This window comes from Myotis lucifugus, unplaced genomic scaffold (genome assembly GCF_000147115.1).
Source record: "Myotis lucifugus unplaced genomic scaffold, Myoluc2.0 scaffold_402, whole genome shotgun sequence".
NCBI classification, from domain to species: Eukaryota; Metazoa; Chordata; class Mammalia; order Chiroptera; family Vespertilionidae; genus Myotis; species Myotis lucifugus.
The window spans coordinates 209,445-220,115 of NW_005871450.1; the positions used below are offsets into that span (position 1 = coordinate 209,445).

The following is a 10,671-nucleotide window of genomic DNA, read 5'->3' on the forward strand; positions in this document are numbered from 1 at the left end:
CCACGATGTGGCATCATGTATTTATCCGTATAAGATCCTTATCACCAAAGTTGGCAGTTAAGGATTCATTATCATCAATACCCATGCCCGAGTTCACATCCCACACTTTTTCCGATTTATGTGAACATCATTGTAAAATGAAAACCTCAAGTCCCACTCACGCGGAGCTTTGCTATCAGCAGCCAAGCAGTCACGCCCTCTCGCTCGGTGCGGTCCCTTTTGAGAAGTCAGGCCGGGGGAAGAATGCTATGACATGCCACGATCGTGCCGAAGTCCTCGAGGAAAGTCAAAGCCTCTTCTCCCTCCGTGCAATCTGGAAGCAACCTTTACATTCCTAGAAAAAAAGGGGGAAGAAAAAAAAAAAAAAAGAGGTCTGCCGTGGTCCGTCCGGATCTGACCCTAACCCGGAGGAAATTAAAACTAAGGAGAGATCACCATTCACAACGTGCCAAGAACTAAATTAATACTTCTATTTCTACCCCTTCTTTCAATTCCCAAAACAATTCTGTTAGAAAGGTCCTGATATCCTCACTTTAAAGAACAGTCCCGGGAGGCCCGGGGAGATGGAGGCCCGATGCCAGAACACGAAGGGGGGGGGGGGGGGTCTGGGCGAGAGGGCAGCCCGGGAACTCGCACCAGGAGACAAAGGCGACTCCAGCCCGTCCCACTCCCGACGCTAGAAGCGCCCCAGACGCATAGCTCGGAGGCACCGGCGACCCCGCACTTCCATACCGCACCCTCCGCAGAGGCTTCTTTTCCCCTAAATCGACCCCGGAGTCACGGCGGGTCTTACGCATAGACCCAGAAAGTTCGGAAAGGCCGGTGAGAGGCCGAGCGGACAGACCACCCTACGGAAAATACAGTAAAAACCTTACACTCCCAGAACCGAAGTGCCTGCGATCTCACGAGGCTTCGGGACTAAATTTCCCAGAATTCACCAGACCCGCCTTCCTGAGCGGAAGTGCACGCGACTGCACAAGACGCCTGGACTACACTTCCCAGAATTCCGAAGGAAAACGTTTACGTACAGGCTCACGCTGTAGGAAAAAGTGTTGTGACTACAGGGAGCTCCTTGACTACACTTCCCAAAATGCCAGAGCGGAGAGACTCCCAGAATCCCAACTTCCTGGTTAGTTACGTGGACTCTTTCACTGAGAATCTGTGGACGTTCCCTAAGTCTTCCAGAAAAAATATCACATAGACACAGGACTTCCTGAAGTCGCAATGAGTCCAATTATGATAGGAATAGTGTTGGAAAGAGAATAAGTGAGGAGATACAATCTTCAAGAAATCAAGGGAGTTTGGGAGCGCGGCCGCTCGGTTGAAAGGAGCGACTTCCTGGGCGCGAGACCCTGCAGCCGGCGTCTGAGGAGGAGCGTGACCCAGCGTCCCTGTTGCCACGACAACCCTGCGCTTCGCGGACCTGCACCGGCGCAGCGAGGACGAGCTGCCACTAGACTCGGAGCAGAGAACCACCAAAGACGGCTGGGTTTATGATGTCAGTCACACTGAGAAGACTTAATGGGAACATCCGAAAAACGGGAAAAGAAAACAAATAGCAGATTTGTCTTATAGATGGGAACAAGAAACCCATGAGGAAGGACACTGTATTTGGTCAACCATATACTAGTAAACAAAATAACTGTTTGGACCCAAGACTGGCACTTACGATGGATGATAATCCTACAAAGCCAATCACCAGACAGAATACGATGGTAGCACCCAGGGGGGATTTCACCGGCAAAGTGGTTGTAGTTCCTGGAGCTAATTCAGGAATAGGGTATGAAATCGCCACATCTTTTGCCCTTCAAGGTGCTCACGTGATCTTGGCCTGTAGGACCAGGACAAGAGCCAGTGAAGTCATGTCTTGCATTTTGGGAGAATGGCATAAAGCCCGGGTACCCGCGGTCACCCTGGACCTATCTGCTTGGTAGCGTGCACAGGTGTTCAAGGCCAACCATGTGCTTCTGCATGTGCTTGTGTGCAACGCAGTGGCTCTTGCTCTGCCCTGGAGCCTCACAACAGATGGCGTGGAGACCAGCTTCCAGGCGAATCGCCGGGGGCACTTCTGCCTTGTCCAGCTCCTTCAGGATGTCTTGTGCGGCTCAGCCCCAATCTGTCAGTGTGGTCTCCTCAGAGTCCCATAGATTTACAGATATTATGTTTTCTCGGGACAACTTCAGCCACCTCTCCCCACCTAAAAATGACTACTGGACCGCGCTGGCTTACAACTGGTCCAAACTCTGCAACATTCTATTCTCCAATGAGCTCCGTCACTGTCTCTCCCTGCGTGGGGTCACACGGAAGGCAGTACATCCAGGAAACATGATGTACTCCTCCCTTCGTCGCAGCTGGTGGGTGTACACCGCGCTGTTTACCTCGGCCAGGCCTTTCACCAAGTCCATGCAACAAGGAGCTGCCACCACCCTCTGTGGTGCTGCTGTTCCTGAACTCAGGGTCTAGGAGGCATGTATTTCGACAACTGTTGCCGCTGCCTGCCCTCCAGAAGCTCAGAGTGAAAAGACAGTACTGGGCCCTGGGGCCACTCAGTGAGACAACTGATCCAAAGAAGACTCAACAGCCAGTCCAGCTAAGCGGGAGCTCTGGCAAGGAAGGGCACACACACCCACCCTGTGCGTGCAGGGGCATCACTGCCAACACTGGACCCTTCCAACTTACCCAGGGGCCTTTCCATGTCCCTCCCACACAGACCTGCCAGAGCGAAGAGAATAAGGAGTAGTCATAGCAGATGGGAAAATGTTAAAAAAATGTTCCCATTTCCAATGGGAACCAGGAAATTCCAGCAGGAATGGCAGTATCTTCTGGGGCTGGCTTAGGCTTGGGTCATTTTGCTTTATTGGTGGTGACCTGTTTGAAAGTGAATACTCTGTTGGTATGTGGGTTCCTTGTTTCACTGGAGAAGGACAAGCAATTCTGTTTAGAATAGTCTGGTGCCCCCTGTGTCACTCAGCCACCACCACAGCCACAGCCCACCATGGATGGCCACACCTCAGCCAGGAGCTTTCTCCTGTTTAGGTAAGAAAAAGCCAGTGTTTATCCTTCTTTGCTGCATTGATCCAGGAGATAATTGTTTCATGCATCCAGACCAGGTCTAAGTGGGCTTGGCAACTACTGGAGAGAACTCTGAACCTTGTTCCAGCCAGCCACCATGGAGCGACACTGAGACATGGGTGCAATAGACAGAGCTAGTGGGTCACAAAAGTACTGGTCTTTGGACTCCCTTGCCAAACTATGCAAAAAATTCCTTAGAGATTATAACAAACCTTTGCCAAGGATTTCCTCAATTCCTTGACAGCCAGGAAAAGGAGGATTGTGTCCATAAGAATTTACAGTGTAATTTCGGGGATAAAGTCACTCCCCTTATTCTTCATTCAGGCATGTGCCCTGACCAGGAATCAAACCAGGACCTCCTGAATCATAGGTCAATGCTTAACCACTGAGCAATGCCAGCCGGGCAATAAAAAAATATATATATAAAAAAAAGTAGTACTGAATGGCCGATGTGGTTCAGTTGGTTGGGTGTTGTCTCATGCACCAAAAGGTTGCTGGTTCAATTCCCAGTCAGGGCACATGCTAGGGTTGTGGGCTTGATACCTAGAGGGTGTGCAGGAGGCCACTGATAGATGTACTGTTCTCACATTGATGTTTCTCTCTCTCCCTCTTTAAAAAAAATCAATTAAAAAAAAGTACAGAATGGCATCTCAACTATTATGCTGTTCCCTACCCATGCACATCTTTTCTTCAAAGAATTATTTTTAACCTCCCCAACATGTGTATCCCCACTTTACATCTATCTCCAGTACTTGCCTGCTCCCTGGCTTATGCCTAAAGATGTGTCACATGTATTAACTTATTTGTGTATTCAAATAACCAAAAAAAATTTTTGAATACTGATGGAGTCCTATTCTTTAATTTTGATCTTATATGATAACATAGAACAATCTTAATAGGAATCCATACTGTAAAGGATTCATATTAATCATTTTTCAAATTCCATTATACATAATTTACCAGTTTGATCAAATTGATGTTCATTGAGAAATTAAAACACATAATGGGATTAAAAAAAATGGAAATACTACCAAATAGTCATGCCAGAGAAGATCATTACTACCAGTATCACTTCCACATTTTATTTTTATACACACATACACAGATTTATGAACTTAATTCTATTATGAAGGCCACAGTCTGAGTTCACAAAGCCCATAGTATGTTCTTCTTCTGTTATTACATGTCCTTGCCATCACTTTAATGACTCCAAGTTATTTTGGAAATATGTAACTTAAACAAATTTCTACTGATGAACACTTAGTTCCATTCTAAAAATTGTGTGGCATTACTGATGTGGTATTAAAAAATTATTTGAATCTCATAATCTTAAATTCTTAAACTATGACTTCTAAATTACACATTGTTATATGTTTTCCAAAGATGTGTGTTTACCAAAAAAGAAAAGCATGTAAATGGCATTCCAGTGCCAGTAATGAATACATTTGATGAAATTACCAAATCCCAACAAGTTTTTCTGGTATTTCTTTCATGGGGATAAGGGAAGAATATAGGAAGTTGAGAAACTAAATGTCTTTCAAATTTGGCATAGCCCCAACCAGTCCGCAGGCTGACGATCCATCCACTGAGCCAAACCAGTCAGGGCTAAATCTGACCCTTTTAATGGGTTACTTTGAACCCTTGCCTTAACACTGTTGAAAATGTCAATTGTGATATGTGCAGTAGCCAGTTATTGCAAAGTTAAAACTGTTTGCACTGTGAGAAAAACCAAAAGATGAATTTATATTATATATACTAACGGAACACCAGGCAGAAACCCAAATAGTAAGAACCCAACCTCAGAACAGAGCCAGAGGGTAGGCCAGGAGCCAACTGCCAGGATACTACCAAAATAATGCTGTGGCGTGCAGGACCCAGTGTACTTCTGTATTTCAACTCATGTTTGTTTCCCTGAATTATTTTTTGCAGGTTTCCTCTTCCAGATACAATTTAAAAATATTATATATATTTTCTTCCTTTGACTGATTTAACAAACGAGTACTGAATACATATACAAAGTGCTAATCAATGTTAACACGCTCCCTGCCCTCATGCCCTCACCGCAACACTTGTGTAGTCTCAGAATCACTGGGATATGTTGCGCCATGGCTGAGACATTCACTTTAATGAAACAAAGGTTTTCCTTCCTCTGAGAATGGATGAAATTTATCACCGACATGGCTTCTGCAATGAAGTTTAAAGTATGACCTTGACTTGAAGTGCTTCCCGCATACCTCACACTTGTAAGGCTTCTCCTTTGTGTGAACTTTCTGATGAGACTGTAGATGTGAAAACTGAGTGAAAAGTTTACCACACGCATCACATTTGTATGGCTTCTCTCCAGTGTGGACTCTCTGATGAAGCTTAAGGTGTGAGGCCCTACTTAAGTGCTTGCCGCACACCCAGCATGTATATGGTTTCTCTCCTGTGTGGATGCTCCGATGCACTTCCAGATCCAAGCTTGTCTTGTAGCCCTTCCCACACTCCTCACACTTGAATGGCTTTTCTCTTGTGTGGACTTTTAGTAGGTGAGCTTGTAGGTATGCTTTCCGACCAAAACTCTTCCCACACTCCTCACATGTGAACGGCTTTTCCCCGCTGTGGACTTGCTGATGGGCCAGAAGAAGGGAGGCCCATCTGTAGCTCTTCCCACACTCCGCACAGTTATAGGGTTTCTCTTCTGTGTGAAACCTCTGATGCCGATAAAGTTCTGTCTTAGAGTAGAAGCTCTTTCCACACTTGTCACATTTGTATGATTTCTGTCCCGTGTGGATGCTCTTATGGATGTAAAGATGTGAGCACCAACTGAAGCACTTCCCGCACTCTTCACATTTGTACGGTTTCTCTCCCGTGTGGATCACACAATGACTATTAAGTGCTGACCTACGACGGAATTTCTTCCCACATATATCACATCTGAACGGTTTCTCCCCAGTGTGGACTCTCTGATGGTTGTAGAGATGGTAAGCATGAAGGAAGGTCCTCCCACATTCCTCACACTTAAAAGGTTTCTCTCCTGAGTGTAATTTGCAATGGTCACTAAGTGTTGCCCTACGACTGAATCCTTTCCCACACTGCTCACATTTAAATGGTTTTTCTACAGTGTGGACTCGCTGATGGGCTTGCAGACGTGAGCTCTGACTGAATTCCTTACCACACTTATCACACTTATAGCATTTCTCTCCCAAGTGAACTCTCTGATGAATACGGAGCCCTGAGCTAAAGAAGAAGCTTTTTCCACACTCACCACATGTATGAGACTTCTCTCCTGAGTGTATCTGTTGATGAAGATCAAAGTTGAAGATATCATAAAAGAATCTGTTACATTCATCTCCCCAGTACGGTTTCTGGCCTGTGTGAGTTACAGATAGTCCTGCCCCAACCTGGCTGGTTGAATCATCGTGTTTAGGGAACTGAGAACTCTTGATCATGGAGGCTTGACTCCTGATTAGGTCACTTGCAATTTGTCGCCATATTTGCCAACAGGAAAGTTCTTCATGTGGTTCTAGTTCTGTAAGAGTCTCCATCTCATATTGAATCTTGCCTCCTATAAGAGAGAATTTAAAGATGTGGATAAATGAAGACTTTGTCCAGTGTCTTTAAGATTTCACATTTAGGCCTAACCGGTTTGGCTCAGTGGATAGAGCGTCGGCCTGCAGACTGAAGGGTCCCGGTTCGATTCCGGTCAAGGGCATGTACCTTGGTTGTGGGCACCTCCCCAGTAGGGAGTGTGCAGGAGGCAGCTGATCGATGTTTCTCTCTTATCGATGTTTCTAACTCTCTCTCCCTCTCCCCTTCCTCTCTGTAAAAATCAATAAAATATATTTAAAAACAAAGAAAGAAAGAAAAAAAGAATTCACATTTAGGAGAGAGCGTGAGACTTCAATAAATCCAGGGACTATTCACTATGTCCTTTGGATATGTGTCATGGTATCTGGTTTACAGAAACCAAGAAGTAGTCCAGTAGGCTCTTTTCCACTAAGCATCAATGAAATAAATCTAGAACCACACCAAGTCTCCTATGTGAGGTACAACTTAGAAATCAAAGACTTCATAACAAATATAGTAATATGATACGTTAATCAGTTGCTGTTTCCATTGAATTTTATAATCAGTGTAAAGTCTTCGATAGTAAATTATGAAGCAAATATATACACAATGAAGTATGAATCAAATTTTAAAGAAAAGCAGTAACATAATCAATACTTTGTATATTTGGATTTACGTTACACATCCTTACATTAGATATCTTACCCAAAAAGGGATCTGGCGTTTGCCCTCCACATCTGAGAGATAAGCTCTGAGCATTTGAAATGTCATGTCTGGAAAGACATGAGGGTCTGGAGTCACACTGGCTGGTACAACAATATGATTCTGGAATGAGGCTAACGACACCAGAAAGACCAGATTGTGATTGTGGATAAAGCTTTCAGTGACCTGGTGGTGTGAATCAAAAGACAGAATAACCTCATAAAACTATTCAAGGTATGCTGGCCATGTGATGGAACCCCATTGCACTGAGGCTTAGGGGAGCTTCCCTGATTGGCAATACCCTGTGTAATTTCACTCCTTTATGTTGGAAAGTAACACAGAAACACGTCCTTGATCCACACAGAGAGGACAGTGGAAGCTCTGTGTCTGGCTCTTCTCTAGACTCCTTTTCTCCTACTTAATTGTAAGGTGAATCCTTCCCTTTAAAAGCACTAACTATGAGTATAACAGCATTCAGCGAGTTCTATTAGGCCATCTAGAGACTCATTCAAAGTGAAGGCAGTTTGAGGATCCCCACCCCCCAAACTTGCAGTTGGTGTCAAGTGCAGGAAGAGGAGTGTAAACTGTCCCTCTAAACTTTGTAGTTGGCTAAACTCTTTATAATCCTGCATGTAAAAAACCTAGAGCTGTTTGTATCTATATATGCAACGTAAATTCTACATAATATGTGTAGTTCATCTTATTGTTCTGTGTTGATACACACAGAACTTAGTTAAGATATCTGATAAAAGAAACTAGTTTTGCTATGAAGCCAAGTCTACCCACAGGAATAGACAAAGGGTGATGAGAAAATTAAAGGGTGAAAACAACACACAAAGGCCTATGTAATGGCTTCTTCTGAGGCTTCTGGACTCTTTCAAAACAGAGTGTGGAAAAACTTTGGACAGAGAGAAATTGGGTGTTCACATCAGTTTTTAGATTGAAAACAACAGCCTTTTAGTTAGCTGTAAAACAAATTTTAAAACATGCAATAGTCCTAGCTGGTTTTACTCAGTGGATAGAGAGTCAGCCTATGGACTGAAGGGTCCCGGGTTTGATTTTGGTCAAGGGCACATGCCCGGGTTTTGGGCTCAATCTCCAGTAGGGGCCGTGCAGGAGGCAGCCAATCAATGATTCTCTCTCATCATTGATGTTTCTCTCCCCCTCTCTGAAATCAATTAAAAAAACACACACAGCCTTAGCTGGTTTGGCTCAGTGGATAGAGCGTCGGCCTGTGGACTGAAGGGTCCCGGGTTCGATTCCGGTCAAGGGCATGTACCTTGGTTGCGGGCACATCCCCAGTAGGGGGTGTGCAGGAGGCAGCGGATCGATGTTTCTCTCTCATCGATGTTTCTAACTCTCTATCCCTCTCCCTTCCTCTCTGTAAAAAATCAATAAAATATATTTAAAAACACACACACACACACACACACACACAAAACAAAACAAAAAACATGCAATAAATATTTGGAATAAAGAATCAGGATAGAAACTATCAGAGCATCGTCACCAGCAGGAATGAGCTCATTGCACATATTATCTTGCAAAGTCATACATAGAAATCGACACATATGTATAGTATTTCCTTTGGTTACACTGAGAGATGAATTTCTTAGGATGGCTTGTTGTACCAAAAAATTGAAAACTTGGTTCAGGAACGTACCAAGTCCTTAATTAAACAAATTACTCAAATAGAAAGATAAGTTCCAAGGTAAGTACCTTGGAAAAATACTGCTAAGGTAAGTATGTACCTCTTAATAGGTACTACAGTTTATGGTTAAACTTCATAAATTGTCACTTTAAAATAGTTTTGCAGGGAGGACATAGAAGTCTCTCTGAGGATGTGACAATTTTGAGTGGGCAGTTTCTTAATACTTTCCAGGTCAGATCGTTCACCAGCTGAAAATGAAACAATATGTCTCTATAAAAATAAAGGGAAATCCTGTGCAATCATTATTCTGTAGCATTTGTTTAATGGCGAAATTTGTAGAAAATAAAGCCACAGAAATATACACCATCATTTTGTCCAAAATGGATCAGAATAGACAACGTTCAGATGTGTGACTGGTGTTACTGTTATCCTCATTCTTCCCCTTCTTGCATATGGAGAAACCTGGTGACAGTGACATGGATGTTGACTTTATAAGAAGCAAACGGGCTACAGACGGGCAAATCGTGCAAAGGAAAGGCAGCCTGCAAGCTGGTTGTTGTCTGAGAGCTCAGGGAATGCAGACTATGTTTTTCCCATTTGTGGGGGAACGGTCCAGGAGAAAACACCAGAATCCTCACTAAAGAAAGTTTTACTCCTGGAAATGAATATGCCCCCTAGGCCAGGCTCCAGGAAAGCCACGGGGAAGGCATGTTCCACAGTGTAGTCACAATCACAATGCTTAGAAGTTTCCCTGGGATGTGGGTCAAGTGCACACACACAAACACACAATGACGCTAAGGGCATCTAAGTAAGTAGAAATTATATGGGCTGTCATCTGGCGACAAAAAAAAAATAAATATACTCAATATCTTTAATTTGCTCTGTTGAATGTATCGCTTATTAGCTGTCTCCATGAGTCATGGAGTGACGGGGTGAAAAGGAAACATGAGGGTCTGTGCAATAGTTTCTTATGCGGGTTCTTGACTGTCTGTTTGAAAACAGTGTGGGAACTCTGTTTGTAGATAAATTGGCCTTTCACATCAATTTTTCAAATCAGAAATCACAGGCCTAGCCCAGCCAGCATGGCTCAGTGGTTGAGCAGTGACCTATGAACCAGGAGGTCACAGTTCGATTCCCAGTCAGGTCACATGCCCGGGTTGCCGGCTTGATCCCCAGTGTGGGGCGTGCAGGAGGCAGCCGATCAATGATTCTCTCTCATCATTGATGTTTCTATCTTACTCTTTCTCTCCTTTCCTCTCTGAAATCAATAAAAATATATTTAAAAAAAATCACAGGCCTTCAACGAGCTATGAAATAAATGTCAAATTTTGTAATAAGCATTTAGGAAAATAAACAGAATAGAAACTATCATATCACCATCAGCAGGAAAGACAGTAAGGCTCGCCTATCCAATAATTCATTCATTAAGTCAATAAATATTTACAGGTATCTGCCATGTCCTGGACTATTCTAGGCACTGAGGATACAGCAATAAACAAAATAATGATAATTCTCCTCCTGTAGATTATATTCCACTGGGGAGAGAGAAGTGATAGATAAACAAAACATATGAGACACACTATCAGGTAAGTAAAGATAGAATTGTACTTTATTTTTTAAATGTATATTTTTATTGATTTCAGAGAGGAAGGGAGAGGGAGAGAGAGACAGAAACATCAGTGATGAGAGAGAATCAT

At 43.6% G+C, this 10,671-nt stretch overlaps 1 protein-coding gene and 1 pseudogene across 11 annotated transcripts in view; one reads left to right on the top strand and one right to left on the bottom strand.

Annotated features, from left to right (window-relative positions):
• Positions 1-10,671, bottom strand: part of LOC102423232 (zinc finger protein 227) — a 104,919-nt gene that overhangs the window by 59,248 nt on the left and 35,000 nt on the right. Inside the window, exons 1-2 of one of the 11 annotated variants that reach the window (XM_014467547.2) lie at positions 733-864; positions 162-334 (exon numbers count right to left, since the gene is read on the bottom strand). The exons of 6 other annotated variants lie outside the window; for them this stretch is intronic. Coding sequence is in view for 1 of the 5 variants with exons in the window: in XM_014467543.2 (XP_014323029.1) it covers positions 5,196-6,619 (1,424 nt within the window). In the remaining 4 variants the exon portion in view is untranslated. 4 more of the 11 variants (XM_023743586.1, XM_014467545.2, XM_023743588.1 and 1 more) reach the window with 4 other exon arrangements.
• On the top strand, positions 1,189-2,594 carry LOC102423530 (annotated as a pseudogene).